General features: G+C 43.2%; 1 protein-coding gene across 1 annotated transcript in view; it reads left to right on the top strand.

Annotated features, from left to right (window-relative positions):
- Positions 1-23,671, top strand: part of exoc2 (exocyst complex component 2) — a 35,798-nt gene extending 12,127 nt beyond the window's left edge. The window contains exons 5-27 of the mRNA XM_056414403.1: positions 881-1,005; positions 6,067-6,147; positions 7,574-7,719; positions 8,716-8,797; positions 8,934-9,036; positions 9,933-10,051; positions 13,924-14,037; positions 14,347-14,471; positions 14,863-14,931; positions 15,042-15,199; positions 15,309-15,430; positions 15,841-15,902; positions 16,551-16,631; positions 16,971-17,030; positions 17,482-17,537; positions 17,648-17,717; positions 18,877-18,993; positions 20,072-20,213; positions 21,929-21,984; positions 22,098-22,220; positions 22,441-22,502; positions 22,959-23,018; positions 23,134-23,671. Of these exons, the coding sequence (XP_056270378.1) occupies positions 881-1,005; positions 6,067-6,147; positions 7,574-7,719; positions 8,716-8,797; positions 8,934-9,036; positions 9,933-10,051; positions 13,924-14,037; positions 14,347-14,471; positions 14,863-14,931; positions 15,042-15,199; positions 15,309-15,430; positions 15,841-15,902; positions 16,551-16,631; positions 16,971-17,030; positions 17,482-17,537; positions 17,648-17,717; positions 18,877-18,993; positions 20,072-20,213; positions 21,929-21,984; positions 22,098-22,220; positions 22,441-22,502; positions 22,959-23,018; positions 23,134-23,227 (2,227 nt within the window). The 3' untranslated portion in view covers positions 23,228-23,671. The remainder of the gene's footprint in view (positions 1-880; positions 1,006-6,066; positions 6,148-7,573; positions 7,720-8,715; positions 8,798-8,933; positions 9,037-9,932; positions 10,052-13,923; positions 14,038-14,346; positions 14,472-14,862; positions 14,932-15,041; positions 15,200-15,308; positions 15,431-15,840; positions 15,903-16,550; positions 16,632-16,970; positions 17,031-17,481; positions 17,538-17,647; positions 17,718-18,876; positions 18,994-20,071; positions 20,214-21,928; positions 21,985-22,097; positions 22,221-22,440; positions 22,503-22,958; positions 23,019-23,133) is intronic.
- Positions 23,672-24,057: the final 386 nt, after the last annotated feature.

The following is a 24,057-nucleotide window of genomic DNA, read 5'->3' as shown; positions in this document are numbered from 1 at the left end:
CACCAAACTGAGCAGAGGATTATGTGCACTAGAACTGCAGTTAGTCAATTAATTGATGAGTCAATCGATGGGTAATTTATTATTTAAACACTCAAATGTAGATGTTTTATGGTGTACCTTTCTGTGATAGTAAATTGTAACTATTAGTTTTTGGATTGTTGGTCAGACAAAACAAGATAATTGAAGACATCACGTTGGACCTAATGGAGAAAATAATCAATAGATGAATTAATTAGGACACTAATCTTTTGCCCCTATTTTAGATACTGTGACAAAACATAAAAGAATAGGAGTTAGACAGAATACACCGCAGGAAATCATACAGATAATTGTGTCATGCTTTGGTTTGATGGCTTTCATTTTGAGGTTGGACTGTCTTGGCTATATCTCCACATTTGGTCCTTTTAGAAAACAGTTGAGTATGTAGACAAGGCAGCCCGCTGACCCAAAAGCCCCGAGTCCCGTTGACTGTCATGTCAGGGCAGAGGAGAGTTATTTTGGACTCTCCTGGCTTCCTCTCCCCCTGCTTAGCCTTCCAGTAACCCAGACCCCAAGATCCAGTGTGACCAGGGGCCTCTGTTTGGACCTTGCTGGGTGACTCTTTCTTCCTGCAGAGGAAGCCTTACTTGGGACACACACACACACACATTGACCCAATGTTTGTGTGCGATTGTGTTTCTGAGATACATGAATATGTTTGACTTTTTAAATATGACAATTTGCTGCTTTTCTTCGTTTAACATAAAAAGTCGGCGCAATTTAAAGACATCGTATTGAACTACTTAAAAAAAATGTTATGACATTTTAAAGACCAAAATGAATTAATTGACGAGCAAATATTGACACATGCCTTAATATATTTATCATTTTTTTTCCTCAGTTTTGAGCAATTGAAGATTGGAGCCAATAATCTGAAGAAGCAGGCTACGAAGAAGAATGAGGGGAGTCTGGCCTATGTGAAAGGAGGCCTCAGTACCTTCTTTGAGGCCCAGGATGCTCTGGCAGGTAAAAGGGATTAACACATGTTTGTGTGCTATGGAATGGCACCAAATGGCACAATTAATACACACACTTCCAGATCATCACTCTTCTTCTCTGCTCAGAAAAGTGTGTGTGTGTGTGTGTGTGTGTGTGTGTGTGTGTGTGTGTGTGTGTGTGTGTGTGTGTGTGTGTGTGTGTGTGTGTGTGTGTGTGTGTGTGTGTGTGTGTGTGTGTGTGTGTGTGTGTGTGTGTGTGTGTGTGTGAGGATTTACCTTTCCCCCGTCACATGCGGTTTAGCAGCGGTTGATTAAAGAGGCTCTTTTGGACGCTGTGTGAAAAGCCCCCACTTCGTATTACAGTTTCAGCAGCCAACCACAACACGGCTAATTCACCTTCATCAAAATGAAATCAGCTCACACCTGTCACACACAGTCTCGCTTTAGTCTCGCTCGAGCCTGGAAATTGAAACACACACACACACTTGGCTAGATTTGCTTCCAGATGCCAAGGCGATTTCAAGGTAGCAGAGACTGACTGCTGTCGCTCTGCCAGATACTTCAAATCAATTGTTCGCTTCGTCATTCATAAATTTGTCTGTTTACTCTCTCCTCCCGCCATAGCCGCTCAGTTACTTCCCCTTACTATTTATACGTACACTCTTCTTCCTCCATCATTATTATTATTGCTTTCAATGTTTTCATTGTTAATGGCTGAATCTAAATAAACGGAGCAGCCCAACACAATGCAGGCCAGAGTATTAGGACTGATAGTGCTGATAACAAAGCCCAATATGACCAATGGGAACAATGCTCAGTCATTCTGACGTTCACACTGAGCGTGCCTACTGTGTGCCCACTTGCCCCAAAAGGAAATGTACAGTCTCTCCAGGCGGAGGAAGCAATACACTGTGGATGGACTTAAGTGACCTGTGAACTGAGAGGGCATAATGATGCCTTTGACAGGACATGATTCGCTGAATTGGCCCGAATACAAAATGATTATGAGATGCCACATTTTCTTTGCAACACCTATTTGTTTGGATTATGAACTCATTTTAAATGTATTGTGGAATTTATTTCAGAATTAGACTGTTTCTTGCGAAAGAAAATTTAATTAAAATTAATAGAAAGAAGTACAATACATGATGCTATATATAACAAAATTACAATAACATTATACAAAATACTAGAACAATTTGTATTATATATAAATATATATAATAATAATACAACACATTTTGTGCAGAACTGTGCAAAATTCTCCAAGGAATGTGCAGAGGTTCTCACTATGAAATACAAAAACAATATACAATGTGCAGAGATCTATTCCTAAATATGTGCATTACATTGGATGAACTAGTCCTACTGAACACTTTGAGTGCTGATTGTCTGTAACAATTACACTTATAAATGAACAATAACAAACTCGCTAGCTCGTTATCAACCAGGCCACAAAAGACACAAAATCCAACATTATCATAATGGCACAGGTGCGTTCCTGTAACGTAAGAGAACAAAAGATAGAATATCATACAAATGTAATTTCCACACCATGATTTATTCCAGCAGTAAAACATCCTTTCTCGGCCACCATTTGGCTGCCGGTCATTAAGCGGTGAAGTGGTATCCCAGAAAGGAAAGCTCAAGTGAGGATATTGTGCATGCTAGGTATAATGAGCCAAACCGACATACCAGCCGCCATCCAGCTGGAGACGGCTCTGCAACAGCTCACTGCCGGGCCCAGTTCGCTGTCTGAGCGACTGTGGATCCTTTCTTTGTCCCTCGGCGGCGTTTGGCAGCTCTCTGTTGTTCCAAGTCGATCCAAATGATTCTCACCTGAGATGTAGCTGTGAACATTTGAAGAGAAATTAGCTGTGGAGAAAAAAGAAGAAACGCATCCAACAGGGTGCGTGTGTGTTCTCCTTGTTCAGGATTTGCTGTCAGACGTCGCTGTCGTGCTTCCAGCCCTCTCAATCACCAGCAAGACATTCTGGTCTCTCCGCTTCTGTTTATTTTCACTTCTGCTTGCATGTGAGATTTTTATTGATGACTTCAATAGACGTCTAGGACTTACTTTTTCACGCAAGTGTACTGCTGCCGGCAAGGTGGAAACGAGGAGGGGAAGCCAAATCTGGGAAAAGAAATGAGGCGGTTAGAAAATATTTAGAGCAAATAGCAGGACACCCTCCCTCTCCTTAATTGCTCTCCACTAAAGCGAATCATCTCCAACAGAAATGGCAGAACAAATTCCTTCATCTCTTTAATGCACTAAGAACCTTTTAAGCACACAGTTTAGACTTTTTCCTTTGCAATCCACAAATCGTGTTAATGCCAGTGCTGTTTGGATTAGTAAACTGATGTTGACCTTTTTGCAAATGGAGAAACCAGACTGGGAGCTCCAGACAGCTTTTTATGCTGCGCTTGTAATATTTGAGGTTCCAGAGGTCCGTTTAGAAGTGAATTATCAAGTTGCATGGCCTCAAAAGATGTGCACAGCTTAAGGAATGAGCTGATTTCAGATCAACACCCCTGCTTTTTGCAGAAGCATTTATCCAAATGGCACTATTAACGCATACCTTTTATTTATTGAAGCAAAGGAATTGGTCACAACCACCAGATAGATATTTGGCTGAATATATATGATGCAGAACTTATTAAGCAGAGGCCTCATTATGAATGTCAGCGTTTCTGCTGATTAATAAGGAGGAAATGGTTCAAAATGTCTTGTCCATATCTCGTGTAACAGCTTTTAAGCAAACCAAAAATTACAAATACAGAAGGAAAGAGAGAAGAGTTTAAACATGCTGTGCTGTTAAATATCACAGCGTGAACAAAGGTGGATGGAGAACTCTGAAATTAAACAAAGATAAAGCTTTACCAACGTCTCATAAGCAGGACTGTGTGTATTTTAAATGTGCTTTGCATCACATGGAATTGAACCCTAAATCTGGGCGGATTAGACACAGGGTCGCGGGGTCAGACGGGGTTCACAAGACACAGGTCAGCTCTTTAAACTTATTTTATGTCGGATGATGTAGTTACTCAGTGAGGAAATTGTGTTGTGAGGCCGAATGGGCATTTAATAAAAAAATGTGGTTTCAAGCACCTTTATGTTGAATTTTCATGTTTCAAGTTGTTCTTTCTCGTTGAAGTGTTTTAGGTTACCCCACTGGCAGATTTCCTGTTTGAATAGAACATTTTAGTTCTTTGAAGAATGGATTTTTTGCTTTGCAGTGACAAGTGGTCCTGTAAACTCTCCGTGTGAACCGCCGCAGACTGGTGGAAGGTTTTGGCGTTTGAGTGGCGCCTCGGTGACAAGTTGAGCCTCTTGAGACTGAGCTGCTCCGGCTGATTGACTGACTGACGGTCTGTCAGGGAGTCCGGGGTTGTTTCGACTAAAATGTTGAAATTTGAGGTTTTTCATTGTTGTGTGAACAGGAAGTCTCCCAGTGATGCAGGAAACGGAACGGCTACCGTGTTCCAAAAATGCCAGATTCCCAGGGCCTATTCCCCGAGCCCCGGCAGGAGTCAAAACATCTCCAGCTTTAGAATCCAGGGACACTGTATTTTTAATCGTATTCATTTTCTTTCCCCTCAAATGGTTCCAGGAAGTGAAGCGGGACCTGCAGCTCTTCCTCAGGTCCTGGCTGCGTGTGTTATCCGGGCTCTGACCTGATGTTTAGGTTAGCCGTGACGTCATCAGCCCTTCACTGTGTGACAGATGCGGAGGACACACAGCTGGCAGCAGGGCGGGCGGGCGAGGGGGGAGACGTGAAGCAGACCTGCCGCGTGTTTGTGTGTGTGTGTGTGTGTGTCTTAGTCTTCCTGTGTGTCCAGCCCTATCAATCCTGCTCTCCCATATACACTTCCACGTCTACGTGCCTTTGTCCTAACCTCGATCTAGCTGCATTTTCTGCCGGCCGGCCGGCAAGATGCGAAAGGTCCATGAGAGGGCCAGCGCCGTCCGTACTGATTAGGCAAAGGCATGTTTGAATAGTGCGTTTTAGGAATACCTCAGTCTCTGCCTTGAGGCTTCTGTCTGTTAAAATGGACCCACTTATTTATTTACAGAACTCGCCCCCTTCACTTTGCCTCAAGCTCTCTCCAAGCTCTGCTAACAACGAGCATTTGGGAAAAAGGAGGAAGACAGGGAAGTGGACAGACCATGGTTCGGTCTCTTAGCTTCATTCTTGAGATGTTTGCCTGTTGCATTTTTGAGTCGCTCTCCAAGTATGTGAGAGAAGGTCTCCTAAGCCTCCTCTCACTCTCCTCTCTGTCTGTCAATAAACCCGCACTGCAGCTCTCAGCACCCAGCTGCCCACTACGGCACACCATTTATTTATTCACTGGGGTAGCCGCACCGCTCACTCTGCCTCTTTTACTCTCTCTCTGTTTTCTCCCCTCATTCCCTCTTTTGGAATTCCCTCTCCCACGTAAAGTTCTTCATGCCAAATGATGGCTACAAGCCATCAGAGTTTGTCCGACCCCCTCTCAGCAACAGTCATTTTTGGCATCCAGACCTCCAGCTCTGCTCTCCCAAATGTTGTTTTTCCGAGAGTTGAAACATTTTAGATTCACATTACCTCCGGGTCAAAGGGCTCCAAATGTCCCAAGACCACAAAACTGTGCTGTAAATAACTTCGGTTAGGTGAATTGATCCAGTACAGTCACCGCTGGGGCAAGGTTACATCGGCTGCTGCGTGGGAACAGGCGCAAGGAGGGGGGGGGATAGTTTCAATGCAGCATTTGTGGGCGGAGAACCGGCGAGGTTATCTCCCATCTACCACTGGGGTAGGGCCTGTTTATTGTTTTACCTTCAGTTCCTGAAATTGAAAATGTTCCTCTCGGGGGATTGCACGTTGATTAATTTTCAGTGTAGAAAACAGTTTTCCGCTCCTTTTGCTTTTCTCACATTTCTTCCCAACTCAAACATCCATGCTATTATTTAATATTTCTCTGATTATTATTTAGATGGATTTCAGTGTATTGGCAATCACATTAAATTTAATTTAGCGGACGCTTTTATCCAAAGCGACTTGCAATCATACGCAGTCCTTTACAGTTATTACTGACTTTTGTCTTGCAGCGATCCACCAGAGGCTGGAGTCTGATGGCACAGAGAGAGTGGAGGGATCCATGACTCAGCGACTAGAAAACATCCTCAACAGTAAGCATCTTTTAGTTCGGAGGGCGGCCCCAAGAGAGTGCAAATGCTTCGCAAATGTGCGGGTTTAGGTTCTGGAACATTTTCCCCCAATCACATCCTCTTAGCCCATAAAGACGTCTTATTTAATGCTTTGAAAGCCAATAACAATAGCATGTGTATTGTATTGGAATTTACATGCAATGCTACATTGTGCAATTTGTTAGTAGTTTGACAGCTTTCCAGTCTTCTCCTTCAGAATATATTTATCATTGATAAGAACAGATTAAATTTGTCCTTAAAAAAAAGTCCCTCTATACGCAAGATACAATTCAGAGAGAGAAATCTTCCAGGTCTTTAATTTATCACGGATGCACTCAGTTTTTTATATTTTACTTTTGCTTGTTACAAAATAATCTCAACTCATTTAATCTGATACTCATCGCAAGGTCAAGAACAAAGTCCCACGCTTAAAAAGCCTTTTTTTAAACTCTGTTCTATCTATTATTTGATTGCCGTCTTTTGAATGAAGAGCTCTTTTTTGGGTTCTAATTCTCACCCTGTACATTACTTTGACTTATTTTTTTACAGTATGTCCTTTGATCGATTTTTAACACATTCAAATAAAACTCAAAGAGCAAAAGGGTCCAAGTGATAATAAGACGAGACAGTTTTACGCTCTGTGCTGCCAAACGTATCTCACACTGATTTGCCGTCCATTAACAGAACACATGTACCCTGTGTGTATGTTCAGTCGCCTTTTTAGATCTTCCCCTTTTTAACAAGCCGATCCCTCAGCAGATCTCGCGTTCCCACCCTATCATCTCATATATGATAATGTGAATCCTCTAACGGAGGGTCAATAGGCAGGTCCTTTTCCCGGAGTCCAGAGTAAACAAACCACCAAGCCGGATGTAGCTTTCATCCCCACAGCCCCCAGACTAGTGGGCCCATGGCCCAGTTGCTCCAGGCCACCGCTCGCCCACGAAAAGTAATTCTATACGTCAGACACGCAGCGCCAATCACAAAGTAAGAACGTCTTCATGACGACTCATATTGGCGAGAGACACATGAGAATTTTTCCTCTGTTCAGTCCCATGCTGTTTTCCCTTAAGGGATTTTTGTTTTGTGGGGGGTGGGGTTTTTGTTTTGATTAGAAGAGCTCGTTTTTTCCCCCCTTCTATTCGACGGCACATCCGAGGCCACCCACGAAGCCAGTTAGTCCGTGCAAGCGTTCCGCTCAGCTGTCTGAATACGAGATAGCTGTCACTTTCTCCTTAGCAGCGCCGACTCTCCTGAGTCCGATAGCATACAGAGCAGGAAGAAAACCAGAGGCCGTCGTTCAAGGGGAAATGTGGTATCAACATTTATTTTCATAGTATCCCAGTTTCTCATTTGCTCCGGCCTCTTTTGCTCTCATTCACACTTTCTCTCGCCGTGTGTCCCGTAGGAGCGAGTGATACTGCAGATACACTTTTCCAGGAGGTCTTGGGGAGGAAAGACAAAGCTGACTCCACACGCAATGCGCTCAACGTCCTGCAGCGTTTCAAGTTTTTATTCAACCTGCCACTCAACATTGAACGCAATATCCAAAAGGTACTATCCAAGTGGTGCACGCATGTGCAAAACAACGATCTAAAGAACCGCTTATCTCTGTTCTCATCAGCTTATGTTGCAGCTATTAAGTGCCGAATACGAAATAAATACCCAGCAGTAAACGTGTAAATGCTCTCATTTGAGCTGTGTGTCGTAAGATGTTGGATCATTCATCAAGAGGGGAACGCCTTCAGCTCTGAGTAATTGAGGAGGTGAAAATCTGTTTTACAGCCTGCACTCTCAGAACTTCCCTTCGAACAGAGTGTTCAGGTCCGGTTATTTATGAGGCTGTTGTTTTCATTTTGGTGTTGATGAAGCTTATCTGGAGTTAATTTAGCTTTCATAAGAGGACATTGTCATCTAAAAAGAAAAATGCTTGAGTCCCGTGGCTTAATATTCCTTGGTCCTAAAGTCCCAGCAGAACAATTGTAATAAAACCTGATGTCTCCCAAGAAAAGCTTGCCATGCCATTACAAGTCCACCACCATATGTAACTTCACCTCAACTCACGTGACTGATTTTTGTTGGCCTTTTATGAATAATTGGCCTTACAGCAGTGATTTAAATACATATTTAAGTGTTTATTTTTTTAAATCTGTTGCCGGTAACACGGATACAATTAGTATTTATAGCAGCATTGTGTGCAGTCTATTTTTAAACCATTATTTAATGAGTTTAAGATGACAGCTTCTTTTTAAAGCCGTCTTTATCTGAAGCTCCATTGAGAACTCCCACAGCCCTACAAGAAAAGGACCATTCACCTCTATGTGGTCCTTGTGAATTCATTCTTTTGATTATTAATTGTTACTTTAAAGTTCTTCTTGATTTAGTGTGTCCATTACACTACATCTAGATCTATCACTGGTAAATATGTAGTTTTAAGGCGCATCAGGAGGGTGGAGCTCAAGAGGCTCAAACAGACAACGTGTGTCACGATTGTTGAGTTGAAAAAGTGGCTGAACTGCATGATGAACTGAACTGACTTTTATCTGTCAGGGTGATTATGATGTGGTGATCAATGACTATGAGAAGGCCAAATCTCTCTTTGGCAATACTGAAGTCCCAGTTTTCAAAAAAGGTAAACCCATTTTTTTTCCTCAATTAATGAATTAATTGAATGAATAAAGTATACTTAAAAAAAATTAAAAAAATCTCTATATTGCATTATTGAATATTATTAATATTGAATACAATGGTGCTCCTGTTTGTTTTAGTGTATGCCGAAGTTGAGATGAAGATTGGAGCTCTGATGAGTCTCTTGTTGGAGAAACTGCTCCAGACCCCGTCGACGCTGCACGACCAGAAGAGATACATCAGGTCTCCTCACAACCGTCTGTCTGCTGCTCCCAGTCGTGATGTTTATTTGTTACTTACTCGTTAATTTGATTTTACAACACAGGTTTATTACATTCATGTAAAGCACTTATTTTAATTTTATTTTGTATCTATATCCCCTTTTTCACATATCTCAGTCTTCACACAATCTCTGCGTACATGAAATAGAAAGTAATGACATTCGTCTTGTCTGTGTCATCGGTCGACCAGATCTTCCTCCTCTTCCCTTCACTTTCTTCTCTCTGCCAGTTCTCTAATCCTCATCAGCTTTGTGTTGTCCCATCATCTTGTTTCTGTTTCTATTTCCCCCTCTTCCCTGCCTTTCTTTCCCTTTTTCCCCCCTCTATCCCTCTGCCCATTCATACTTGTGGTCTCACCCGATTTATTTTTGTTAAGACCGACCTGTCAGGATTCCAGAGACCAGTTCTCAACCACACAGCAACATCTTTCATCCTGCTGCATTAGGCCCGGCTCTGAACGCCCACTCAGCTCCTGTTTACTCTTGCCGTGGACGGTGGGAGCTGCTTGCATGTGTGTGTTTGGTGCCTGTGATTCTTGCTCAATCTTTTGAAGGATGCCACCTAATGAGAAACAAATGAGTAGGTAGGCCATAGGACAACAGTAGAGGGAGCCAGGCCACAGCTCAAAGAGTGCATCGGACGACAAGCCTGAGTGATGGCCAGGAAATAAACTCCTAAGAGAGTGATAATTATGGGACGAGGGGGAAGTGGTTGTGGATGCAATTAATGATTGGTGATTTTGCTCTGGTCTCTGGTGTCTGTCTGCTGACACCAGCAAGCCAGCACCCCGCCAGAAGAGATGTGGGGGCTTTTGTCTTATTATGTTTTCACACCTGTGTTTTTTGTGCACGCGTATAGGTACCTGTCTGACCTGCACGCTCCAGGCGACCCAGCCTGGCAGTGCATCTATGCGCAGCACAAGTGGATCCTGCAGCTGATGCAAAACTGCAGAGATGAGTTCATCAATGGCCAGAGAGGTGAGTCTTTCTCTCACTCACACACACACACACACACACACACACATACACGTCTGACGTGACTCGCTTCACACGTGTCGTGTAAAGTCCCTATTTAGCATTTCCAATGAAGCGGCCGGTGGATGTCATGTGAGTCTGAAGCTAGCCGAGAGCAGAGGGAAGGCCAGCTGCCTCTCCGTCGTAGCAGCCCTCTGCTTGCATTCCCCTATCCGTCACCGCCTTCCCCCGCTCTGCTCGAGGCCCGCATGTTTATTTTTTTATGAACGTATGAATAAGATGAAAGTGAGGGAGCATTGGATTTGGGTTTCAGGGCTTGACATGTTGCTGCACACACACACACACACACACACACACATACTCACACTCTCTCGCTCACACACGCACAGTTTCACAGATGGATTGGAACAATTAACCCCAATTAAGCTGTTCCTCTGTTAAATCAGCCAGCAGAAAAAGATGTGAATGTGGAACCGTCCGCTCAGGAAGAACAGCGATTCGCCAGCCACGCTCAGACACACATCCACACTCCGACACCCATACTCACACAAAGGCACCCATACAAATACAATGTGAGTGGGTGGCTGCTTCACATAGTGCAGCTGGAACATAAACATGTCTAATGCTAAAGGTAACAGTGGTTTCCGGGGCTCAGGCTTGATGGATCTGGGGGTTGGTGTGCTCTCTGCCTCTCAACAGTTAAATATCATCTTGATCACCGAGTCAGGGATGGCCCCTTTTCAGTCCACACATGCATTCCACAGCTGAGCAACATGTGGCAGGGAGTGAATCGAAAATTGCATGCAAATCAATTGCAACCCAACTATTCTGAAAATTGCTGGTTAGCAAAGGTCTGCATTTACAGTTAGTTTATTTACTTTAATATAACAGTGTGAGACATGAAATAAACTTAAAGTGATTCAAGAGAAACCTTATATCCAAACACTCTTCTGTATACAATACAATTCGGACGCCGCATACATAGACACATTTACTGTGCACAACAAGTCCTCATACCTAAAAAAGAAAGTTTTCCAAACAAGACTCATGAGTGTTTCCTGATCCGCCACATCTATCGTGAAGCTCTGTTTGAGTTAAGGGGACTAAAGCTACTTGGTTAAGTTTAGAGAAAGATCACCATCTTGTTAAAAACTTGACTGTTTCCTGAGTTGCATCGTTTAACAAAGGTACCCAGAAGTTTTTTAACAATTGACCAAAACTGTCATTTTGGGTCTTCATCTCGACAAAGATGATCACACACATACCAACAGAAAGGGACACGCGATCCCTCTGTTTTTCTGTCAGTTCTACTCTCGTTGTTTGCCACAGCCAGCTGTCTCCTGTCCCCTCTGCTGTCACACAGGCAGCCCCTCTAACCCCACCTCTTCCCCTCACACACACACACACACACACACACACACACCTGGTAGTTATTTACTATCCCCGGTCTTCTCTGCTCACCTCTCGCCCAAGTACGAAACCCGTGCGTCTTGAAACATGTCTCCACCCAGGCAGCCTTTTAACAGCCGCCATCAGAAAACCACATCCACTACATCTCCCTCACCCCACTCTTCCCCTCTCTCTCTCTCTCTCACACCCTCATCCCTACCCCTCCTCTCAGCTTGCCGTCTTCTAGCAGCCGCCTCTTCCTCCTCATATCACATTTACCAGTTTATTCAAAAGACATCTTTTTAAGCTATTGTCGGCACAACACGTGTCAGGGATTAGCTTTTTGTGATGGATCAGCTAAGTCTGCAGTAATGGGTATCATTTCCTTTGTCTCCTGTGAGTACAGAATATGAGGTCAGAGGCCGTTCTGGTGGAGTTGGGAGTCAACGAAGTACACTATTAATTGCCATAAATGTGAAATGGACCCATCTGTCTCTGTTGAAAACAAAAGCCTGAAGTTCCAGTTTTCTTGTGAGGAAGCATAGTTGCTTCCGTATGTCTAAACACTCCCATCATGCCCCGGTGCTGCAATCCGACTCTGCCCGATTCAATTATAAACTGCAGTATTCTTATTTCCTGAACAGCGCTTCTTCTGCCAATATCAATACAATTAGCACGACATTTTGTTCGTAGGAAAATGGGTTTGTCAGTGAACAATTAGAGGGATTCTACATTCGACTGGAAAACATGCGGTTTTGATTTTCGACTCAGTCAGTACCGCTCGAGGGGAAACGCGTTCATTATTACACTTCAACTAGCATGTTTATCAAGTGTTTGCATGTGTATCGGTGCAGGATGGTGCGTTCGTGAGGGTTGCTTTTTAAAGTTACATTTGATCCCCCAAGAAATTCATCAGTTTTATTTGTATTCTTTTTCTGTTTCTTTATCCGTTTGATCCTAAAAAGCTGGTAAAACATTTAGAAGATGGGTTAAAAAAACAAGCTGAAGTTAATGCGATTTGCAGTGAAAATTCTGGAAGTTTTTACTATTTTCTGCTTTTTTACTGTCTTGGAAGGATTCTGGAGCCACTTTCACTTCGTGCCCAGCTCTGTCTTTACTTTTGGTCGCATCTTCTCAACTGTCAGCGCCTCAAAAGAATTTACATTAATTAATTATACATTATGGTGGTCGGTGGTTTACAGCAGGAACCTTATCAAGTTTTGGATTATTTTGTACAAAAAATGTCTACTTTATTGGTGAAAAACCAATTGTCTGTGGTCAATGACCCTCTTGGGGAACAGGAACTCATGCAGAGACGCATCAGATCTGATGAGGAAGTGAGCGGAGGCACATTGTTACAGCGTCTTCAAGCTGCACACAGAGGTTCCTATATTCCAACCTTCAGGCTTTTAGCGAGAAACCACCTCATGAATAGTTTGAGCACTTAAGCAGCCCTGTACACATGCACACTCGCACCTAGACGGTCTCATGCACACATACACTTGTGCATTCTGAGGACGCCGGGGCTTCGGCCGACACCTGGATCAACAGTGGCTCTCATCCCCGTAAAAAGAGAGGAAAACATCACAAGGACGGACTCTGCTCAGCTCCATATGGGCTGTGTGTCAATGCAGTTTGTGTGTGTGTGTGTGAATGAGACAGCTTTGTGTGTTTACAGATAATCTAACTCAATCTAGAACGTCCTTACTTCTTCTAGACTGGATGGCTGGGTTGTGTGCACGGTCAGCTTAACCTTTGTTGGGGATTTCTCAGTACTGGCTTTAAACACAACATTCAGCCTGTGACTCACCAGTAGACTTTTCTCTGTGTGTGTCAGACACATGTTTTGGAAATGTGGCCGTCTGTCTCCCTTCATTTAGACAAACTACATGTTGGCGTATTGCAGCGTTGCACAAACTTGTCTTTCATTTTCGGGCCTAGTAGGTTCTATCCCCTCCCTGCACGGCCGTGTTTCTCTTTCATTCCCGATTTTCAACTTTCGCCCCTTCTTCTCTTATCCTGCAGTTATCTCGTAGGTTCACTGAACTAAAGTTATCCCACTCACCGGCGTAGGCGTGTGCGCGTGGCTGCAGAATGATTGTATTCATTCGTCGCTGCTGCAAAGCTCCCTGTTGCCATCTAGTGGAGCTCTGGTCTTGAGGATGAGCCGTAATTGAGCCCAGTGGGGCCGCTGTAAACCCACTTCACCCCAGAGCTCACAAAGCCCACCGCTCTGTTTCCTCGCCCCTGGAAACAAGGGCACATTCTCCCAGCTGCGGGCCGCGGCAGAGATGGATCAGAACACAAATAAAGAAAGGCTGTGAGGGGCGAGGGAGGATTGTTTGGTGTGAAAGCCTGCTGAGATTATTGAGGAATGTGGAATTATGAAAATGGCTTATTTGATATCTGAAGTATGTGTTTCTTTTGCCCCTGAGTTCATTCCTCATCCCTACTCACCTCTTTCCTCCTTTCGTTATGTCTGTCAGTGGGTGTCGGAGCTCTGGACCAGGAGGGGGATACCCGTCCGTCGGCCCTCGGCAGGCTGAGCCACACTGCGTCTCTGAAGAGAGGGGGCAGCCTGCGAACAGCACGACCCAGCAGTGCGTACCGCAGTCACAACTCACCCACAAGCCCAGTGCTCAGGAGGGGCTTCCCTGTCTGAGTGTGCATTTGTTTGTTTATGTGTGTGTCACACTTGTTGCCCTGCGAAGTGCTTCGGGGAATCACAGTATCGTAAAAGGAGGAGTCGCGTGCCTGGAAGTTAAAGATAATTAGATCCTTTGAAATACAGAAGCACTCTTAACATTTTCAAGTCGGTTCATAAGTCTCCCATCAACTCGAAGTACAGCGTATATGAATATTGTCGTGGGTTTGTGTGAACCGGTATGTGTGTTGTTTTTTTCTCTTAGCCTGGCGCTTTGAAACCCCGCAGCAGGTGCAGTTTGTGGAGAAGCTGTCGGATGTGGTAATCGGCCAGTTGCCCAACTTCTGGAAGCTTTGGATCTCTTATGTTAATGGGAGTCTTTTCAGTGAGGTAAATACCGGAGGAGCTTCTTCAGTGACAAGAAAGAAGGATACTGTTCACCCTAAATCAAATCACTCTTCCCGTTTCTGGTAACTAGCCATTCAGAAAGTTTGATATCCTTCTCTGAGATGTTTCACAGTCTTGAATGGTGAACACTGATGATAAAATTATTGATCTTTGTCAAAGTGTAATTTACAAACATCATTTCTGACAGGGGACCTGCAGTCGCTTGTCATAACTGACTTTATCCCCTGCAGCTTCCTGTCTGCATCAACATTATAATTAATGCAGAACAAAAAAAGGGTTTAAATGTCTTTAAAAAGGTTATTGTCAAATGGATGCTTTCAATTTGCAGATAATATTAAACATGAGTGTGTCTTGTTTTTCTTTCTTTTTGCAGACTGGAGAGAAATCTGGTCAGGTGGAAAAATCCAAGAAAAATGCCCGACAGAGACAGAATGATTTTAAAGTATGCTTCGTTGTTCGAAAACATGTTATTTTAAAATTCTTACTCGCCGCAGTTTTACAACAATTGCCACCTAACCTTGTTGTTTGTACATCTCGCTGTGTGCTTTCTAGAAAATGATTGAGGAGATGATCAATCGGCTGGTGAAGCTCGTTCGGGGGGCTGTTCTCCCCACCACCCTCCCACAGGGGGAGCTGAGTTTTTACGGAGGCTGGGAGAACAAGACGGACCTCACCGGAGCCTGGCTCACACAAGTTATACACATCGTCAGGTTTGAACCTCTCTCTCATTGGTTCTGTGCAGTTCGGACACGCAGGAATTTAAAACGTCATGCCTGCCAGACCATATGATGACCTCAGTCTCTCTTGTCTCTTGTCCAGGGCTTGTCATGAGGCTCTGTCTGCTCTGGAGATCCCAAACGACTTGCAGCAGGTGATCCAGGATCTGCTGCTGGAGCTGCGAGTTCACTGCCTCATGGTGTCTCTGCTGCACACGACAGAAGGTGAGGGAGGCCTTTGTGTTTCTGCACATCTATTTCGCTGCATTCCTCCATTGAGAAGTTGGCGGTTAGTGTCCTCCGATGTCACATGTTACCTGGAATAACTTCCAGGGTAGTAATGGAGAAAGTCTTATGAGACTAAAACCAGACATGCTCAGTTTCACTTGTGGTTAGGCATGGTCATTCTGAGAAGAGTGACTGGCTTTTCTCTTACCTTTCCCCCACACTGTGGTCTCGTCAGAAAGAGTTTGATTTTAAAACGTGTTGTGGTTTGCCCTCAGAAGCCCTTAATTCTGTTGATATTTTCATTTGTAATGACCCTGTGGGAAATATATGTGTGTGAAAGTTTGTTTGTCTGTGAAATTCCAGCAGTTGCCCTTTCCATTGATATCTGTGCTTTTCTGTACACTCAGATGTCAAGAGGCTGGCTGAGAAGGAGGACTGGGTCGTGGATAATGAGGGAATCACCAGCCTGGTAAGGGTGTCTTATGTAGGTCATTGTGGTCAAAGTGTCAGGTACACACTCAAAGATACACACCAGTATCTATTGCACGTTGAATTGTCGTTTTTGTTTTGTTGTCGTCAGGGCAGTTACTGTAGTCCATGTTCTGGTCAAATACAAGATGTAAATATTATTTTCGTAACATTTGTATGTATTTTATGTAAAGTAAATCATTCCTGCTGACAATTAAAGATGCATTCTAATTAGCCTTTTGTTATTTAAATTTGTTGTCACTTTTCTAATCCATATTGTGTTTAACCTCCCCGCCTTAGGATTAATTTGACCCCATTCAATGTTTAATGTCGGTGTTCTTTCAGTAGTCAACAAACAAACATAAAGTGCCTCACACTTAAACTTGGAAAACAATATTAATTCTATTAATTTTCTGGAGGTTTTAATTGCTGGCATCAAATTGAACCCAAAGGGTAAAATATGTTAGTAAATATAAAGGTAACAGGAGGGTGAAACATTGAATCGGGTCAAAATGACCCAAAGGCGGGGGGAGGGTGTAATATTGATTCGGGTCAAAATGACCCTAAGGCAACACAAGGGTTAATATTGTAGCCAATTTTCAAAAGGCCGTTTTTGTAATCTATGTGCTCTCTTCGATTTTTTTTACAGCCTTCACAGTTTGAACAGTGCATGGTCCTGATGCTGCAGTCACTCAAAGAGCCTCTGGAGATCAAACCTGGAGAAATCAATGTGAGAGATAGTCACCTGCAAGTATCAATGCCGAGACACCTCCGTTGCAGAAGTAGTTATATGACAATCATAAACACAACTTTAGCCTCCTCAGTTAACTTATTGGTTATCCAAACAGGCCAAATGTAATCAGTCTGGCCAGTCAGAGACATGTGTTTCTAACACACACGTGTGTGCTACACAGCTGCTGCACACGGCTAGTCTTAGGATGGATCAAAGCAGAGATATCTGAACTAAACCATAACATAAGATGTAATCCGATGGTATTCGCTGCAGTCCCAACATCGAGTGAATAGGATCGTAGGACTTTTCTAATGGGCTTCACTGTCTTCTCTTTAGGTGCTGCAGATAGACCAGGTCCAGGACCAGGCCACAGAGCTCAGTATGAACATCATGAAGGTAAGACCTGTCAGCCTGCAGCCAAAATGACAGATATGGTTATATTATGGGGTGTCTGACCGACACACATAAGCACGGAAAGCAGTATTTAACTTGATAGAATAATGAATGGACGTAATTCTGAAAAACGAGATCTCTCAAGATGGACTACAGGTAAAAAGAAAGTATAACAATTTGCAATTTGCACCTTTTTAAAATGACTGATATTCTGCATGACTTTTATTCCATTTTGTCCCATTTAAAGCTTTGACAACCAAAGACAGGCTGTGTCAAAACGATGGGACCAAAGTCTCACAATGTGACTGCAGCGTGACTTTATTACTCTATTTCTATTTACATCGTAGAGCATTGTTCAGTAAACCGATCGCATTCAGTCTGACACATGTAGAGTAAGTCATTACGGCGTATGTCTGTCACGCCATGCCTGACTGTGTTCATGTGTTCAACGCAGGTTTTCATCAACTGCTTGGAGCAGCTGAGCACTAAAAGTGACATTGATGCATCTCGGTAAGTATTGGGATGAAATTGTTTCATATATTTGATTACAGTGTGCTTGATTCTGACCACATGTGTGTGCTTGTACTTGTGTGTGTGTGTGTGTGTGTGTGCGTGTGCAGCAACATTTCAGTGGACCTGTCCTCTCCAGATCGTTTCACTGGAGTTCACGAGGGCTTCAGTCCAACATCTGTAAGCGTGATGTTTTTTTTGTCATTGTTTCCTTTCAAACTGTTTGGGGTTAATACACCTGAAAGCCCGCATCTGGCACGTCACCAACGCGTGGGCTCCCTCCTTTACACAACAGTCCCAATGCGTGTCTCACTCATTCAAAACCACAAAATGTCATCGGGCTGTTTCCTGGTTGTGGACGAGAAGCAGATACGTCCTCATTTCCTGTAACTTGTTTGAGATGTCAGTGAAGGGGGGGAGGAGGAGGAGGAAGATGAGGAAGAAGAAGAGCATGGCATAGAGTGCTTCTTGTAAAGGGAAATGGAGCAAGGTGCGGACTGGGGTTCCCCAGCCTAAATATGCGTAGCAGGGGTTCGTTAGCGAGACTTGATCGAGTGCAGCTGACCAATGTCCAGACTGGTGACACTCTTGATATTAATTCTACTTTTTAGGTCGGCAGCTTGACAAACTAGAGACATGCAAATGAGGAATGCCATTACTAGTTATACACCAGTTATATATCAGGTTATAGCCACCCACTGAAGTCTCATATTTTCAGGTATGCAGTCTTGGTCAGATTGAGCGTGACAAATATATTGCTGGCAATGACGACATAATTTGTGCTTGTCAAAATGTGCGCCAACCATTTCCTCAGGGTCCCTCCTGTCGGTGTTTGTGTGCGATTATTGTGTGTTGTCTTTGTTTGTCAGACCTTGAAAGTGAGGAGATTTCAGAAGCATAAAGACATTTTTGTAAAGCGAAGACATTTAGAAAGGCGTTGGAAGAGTAGGGACATTTTTGAAAAGTAAAGGTGTCAGGAAGTGAAGACATTTTTGAAAAGCAAAAACATTTTTGCAAAGATTACTGCATTAAAAAAAAAGTGAGAACATTGTTGCAGAATAAAAACATTGCAGTAATCACATGAAGAAATTAGTACATTTTTAGATGGTAAAGAGTGGAGAAGAAGTGAAGACATATTAGGACACTTTGTTCGGTCCTTAATACTTTAAAGGGCTAATTGAGGGTTAGTACTGTTTCTCAGGTTTATGGTCACACCTGAGTTAAAGTTTGCCGTTAGGCGCGTAGTTGTGATGATTAAGATCAGATCTGAGGATATGCATTATGTCTATGAGAGTCCTTGCAAGTATAAAAGTATAAACAAGTATTTTTGTGTGTATAGGAGCAGCGTCTTTTGATCATCCTCAGTAACTGCCAATACCTGGAGAGACGCACTTTCCTGAACCTGGCCCATCACTTTGAGAAGCACAGCCTCACAGGAACCGAGAAGATCACACGGGTCAGTTTACCGCTCAAGTTTATACTGATCGTTTATACACTACCGTTCAAAAGTTTGGGGTCATCCAGACAATTTTGTGTCTTCCATGAAAACTCACTTTTATTTATCAAATGAATTGAAAATTGAATAGAACATATAGTCAAGACATTGACAAGGTTAGAAATAATGATTAATATTTGAAGTATTAATTTTGTACTTCAAGCTCAAAGGAAGGCCAGTTGTATAGCTTATATCACCAGCATAACTGTTTTCAGCTGTGCTAACATAATTGCACAAGGGTTTTCTAATCAGACATTAGTCTTCTAAGGCGATTAGCAAACACAATGTACCATTAGAACACTGGAGTGATAGTTGATGGAAATGAGCCTCTATACACCTCTGGAGATATTTCATGAGAAACCAGACGTTTCCACCTTGAATAGTCATTTACCACATTAACAATGTATAGTGTGTATTTTTGATTAATGTTATCTTTATTGAAAAAACAGTGCTTTTCTTTGAAAAATAAAGACATTTCTAAGTGACCCCAAACTTTTGAACGGTAGTGTACAGCTGACTGATTAGAGGCGTGATCGGTTATCATTAACAACAACGCTGATCAGAAAGTTGCTGAATATATGACTCTCTACTTTCAGGAAAAAAGTAAAGGTCACCGTCTTGGAAGCTCAGTTCCACATTTTGACCTCTTTCTCTTCTTCTCACACACAGACAGTCACACACACGCACTCGCTCACAATGACTAATGGCTGATTCACAAAGCAAAGTAATCGGTTAGCTTTCAAGTAAAATAGAAAGATCGATTCAGACTTTGATTTTCCCATTGTGTTGGTATTTAGAGAGCAAGATATGAGTGGCAGGTTTTAATCTTTTTAATATTAGTTAATAACAAAACTGAAAAAAAAGAATTCCCCCATCATCCACCTGCCACACAGTTCCCTTTCTGTATGGCGCAGCTGCACCAATAACACTGGAATAAAATGTCATTCCTCAAAGACTTAGAAGTTTCAAAATGAATACTGTGTGCTGGATGTGTTTCTCCATTTTGTTGTCGTAACATTGTGTGTCCGTCACGTTGCAGGTGAGTCTGGACGCCGTACGAGAGCTGGACAGAAAACTCTTTGAGGCCTACATCGAGAGACGGGCCGACCCGATCTCGGGCTCTCTGGAGCCCGGCATCTACGCCGGATACTTCGACTGGAAAGACTGCCAGACACCGACAGGTACCGTCCTGGGAGCTCAGCAAAACGTCCTCCGCCTGTACGCTCCTCTTGTGTGTCGCGACGATAACATCTGGAACGTATGTCTGAGACGACGGGGGGGGAATCACCCGCAGCCAACCACGAACTGACCCCGGTAATATCCGAAAAGTAGCTCCCAACAATCCTGCTGGATGAGAACTCTGACCTCGTCTGTGTCGGTGTGGTTCTCAATGTGTCGCGTGTAAAGTCCAGCTCCACTGATGGCTGACTGTAAACACCAGTGAGATCACTCTGTTGGTCCCCCTAAACATTTCACGGCCTTTTGCTTTAGAACCAAGGGTGTGCAGCGATGGGTGAGCATGCACGTGAGATGAGTTTGACTGTTTGTCCAACAGATGAACCGAACCCAGGTGAAACTTTAATGTGTATATGTGGTGCGCCTTAACACAGGATGTGAGGCCACTTCTCAACTTGTCGGAGTGTTTGTTCGAGCTCTGGGTGAGTTTTCACATGGGCAGCAGCTCATGCCTTGTTTTTGAAGGCAGTACGGCAGTAGGACGATGGTCCTTGCTCTGGTCCTGCCGGCGTACGTTGGTGTGTTTGGGCTGCGTGTGAAAGAGGAACGTTTTGGACACTGAACCACAGTTCTAGGATATGATACTTTCACTTGTTGCACTTTTTGTGTGGGACACATGACGGTGTGTGTGCGGGGTGCTACGAGGCTGAAGAATCCAGTTTCAGTACCTTCAGGCTGTTGCTGCCCCTGGTTCCTTCAGGTCTAGGATGATCTCTCCTGTCTATCGTTCTCCTCACAGTACAGTGATGAGTCTGTTTTTTTATTTTGTTTATTGTTGTTTTTTTGTTGTTTTATTTTTTTCTTTCTTTTATATTAATTTTCTGATTTATTTTGATTTCAATTTAGGATAGGAATTTATAAGCATGTTTTGCTTCTACCTATACCTTTTCAGGCTTTCTCTTTTGTCTATTATATAGGATAATATTGTATTGTATTTGATTTGATTGACTGAATAAAATACACACACAAAAAATACACACACACAAACATAATACACCTCCAGCTCCATGCTTTTGCAGGATTTGATCTTTGTGTGCAGCCTGTTAATATTCTTTTTTTTTGTGGGGATGAGATGATATTAGAATCATGATCAAATTAATCAAAGAAAAATAAAGATAATAAAAGCCTCTCGCTTGATAACATTTCAAGTACAAATGTTTCCGATCTATTATTTATCAGGAATATTATGAAGGTTTCACTGCACATGCACTTACAGTCACCATTTACAGTTGTCCATACAAACTAGACTGTACGAGATTGCTAACTAGTTAAATAAAACATGACGACGTGCCTCCTAAGACCTACGCGATATAACCGGTGCATTAATTACCCTCAGTGTGAACTACTTTTCTTCTCCCTGGATCACATCTTCATCATGAATATCAACAGTTATGAACTCCTAGTTCATCCAGTGACTTTGACGTGGCTATAAAAAGGTCCCTTGTGCCAACACAACTCCAGAGTTTTGGTATCAATACCAAAAGTGATACTTCTTAAATGCCCTTTCTTTTGCGATGAGGTGCATTCACCTAAAGTGAGAAAAGGGCTTTGTGCGTAACAACAGAAAAAACCTTTAAATACTATTTGTTGAGCGCTCCAAGCATCCCATCTTCCTGTGTCCCTGTTTTCTTTGCTCATGCTGTGCCTTCCTCTCCCTCAGGTGTCAGAAACTACCTGAAGGAAGCGCTGGTCAGCATCATCGCCGTTCATGCTGAGGTACACGCACTTCTTTCTCACACGCCATGACCTCTTCTCCTTCTCTGTCTCTTTCTCAAAAAGATCCTCGCCATCTGTCTAATGGGTTCATCACCATCGTTTATCTTCCTCAGGTCTTCACGGTGTCTAAGGACCTGGTGCCTCGGGTTTTGTCTCAGATTGTGGAGTCGGTTGCGGATGAGATGTGTCGTCTTATGCAATGCGTGTCCTCCTTCAGCAAGAACGGAGCCCTGCAGGTAGTCACATGACACGTACTCAGGCAGTTATAGAGCAGTTAATTAGTCATAGTTAGGCCCTGACTCATAAGGTGACCCCTCACGCTTGCTGGGGGATTTACCTGTCATTTGTGATCGGGCCATAATTCAGTTTAAGCTTCCAACTGCTGACAGTTGAAGATGTTAATTTGATTTCATCTGCTCTGTGGCCCATAACACCCCCACCCTGCATCGTCCTCAGGCTCGTCTTGAACTCTGTGCTCTGAGAGACGCCGTAGCCACATACCTAAATTCTGAAAGCAGGTAAATGCAGCACACACACACTCAAAGTGTCGCAGATGGGAACTCCCATATGTGCCCAGTGATTTATGGTAGTCACTGTCACACACATAAATCTTAGCTGTCGCACATCCCTCTCCACAGTCCCTATTTATGTTACTTGGTGGGTTCTGGAAAGGAAGTGAAAGTAATCTGGTTCTGCTGTGTGTGTGTGTGTGTGTGTGTGTGTGTGTGTGTGTGTGTGTGTGTGTGTGTGTGTGTGTGTGTGTGTGTGTGTGTGTGTGTGTGTGTGTGTGTGTGTGTGTGTGTGTGTGTGTGTGTGTGTGTGTGTGTGTGCGCGCGCATATGTATGTGTGGTCATGTGTGGAGGTCAGCGTGCATGCTTCGACTGTATTTTCTGCTTTCCAGTTTTAATAAATGTGCTTGTTTAGTTTTTAGTTTTTTTTAAATGAAGTTTTTAACAGAAAGTTTCCATTGTAGTGCCAGCTTCAACCTCGCTTTAGAGGCCCTTCCACCGCTCCAGAGCGGAGCCGATAAGAAGTGAGTGTCATTCTGGTTGCTAGAAAAAAAAATCTATCTTGTTTTCTTTCGGTATTTTCTTTTTAAAAAATAATTTCACCCAATTCATTTTTTTTATTTTTTTTTACCTGACCAGGTTGCTGGAAGAGTTGTTGAACACGTATAAAAGCAGCATGCAGCTCCAGCTGACCTGCTTCCAGCCCAGCTGCATCCAGCCTGTTAAGAGATGAACCCAGTCCATCTACAACTACACAGAACCCTTTGATTCTTATCTTGGTGTATCAGCTACGGAACGTGAACCATCTCTTTTCATTTATCACTTCGCTTGTGAACTCACGTTCCACTTCTGCTTCCCCAGACACCAAAGTCTGTTCATCTAATCTCTAAGACACTAAATTAGTTGCTTTCATTGTTACTGTGTAGGAGAGTCCCAGCCGTGTTGATTATGCTAATCCCATATGGCCACTCACGAAGCTGACAGGCAGTGTAGCAAGGGGCTAACTGTCCTGTTTCCAGAAGGTTCTGGGTCCCAGGTTGGGATGTAGGCTGTACTCTCCGGTCTCAGACTGAAATATTTTTCCTAATCAGGGTTTAAAGTATGTGTTGATGCTTTGCACTGTGCCATCGCTACTGCCCAATAAAGTAAGAACACTTGCGTGTTTATCTGTCTCACACATCAGCATATCATGTTTGTGTAGTCATACTGTGAGTCTCCAGTCTTTCCATTACTCTGAGCACTTTTCACTTTCACAATTCAGATTTGAGACTTTCTGCACTGGACAGAAATGGTTGGAGTTTCTTCTACCGCGTTCACAGCACAACATATATGAGGGCTGTCCCTGAGCTTAGACATTCTTAGTAGTCTAACAATTGATTTTGTTGACCAAATGATCGATCCATTTAATCTATGGATGTGTAAAACTAAATTTCCCCACAAAGAATCAGGTGTTGGCCAAATATGTGTTCTTAAATTTCTTGGATATGAGATATTCAGCAGAAACACTGTCTTGATTAAAGAAATGTTAGTCAACGAAGACCAACGCAACCGATGATTCAACTT

The sequence above is a fragment of the Pseudoliparis swirei genome, chromosome 5 (genome assembly GCF_029220125.1).
Source record: "Pseudoliparis swirei isolate HS2019 ecotype Mariana Trench chromosome 5, NWPU_hadal_v1, whole genome shotgun sequence".
In the NCBI taxonomy this organism is placed as follows: Eukaryota; Metazoa; Chordata; class Actinopteri; order Perciformes; family Liparidae; genus Pseudoliparis; species Pseudoliparis swirei.
The sequence above is the reverse complement of the archived record's forward strand: the minus strand, read 5'-3'. Positions and strand labels throughout refer to the sequence as shown.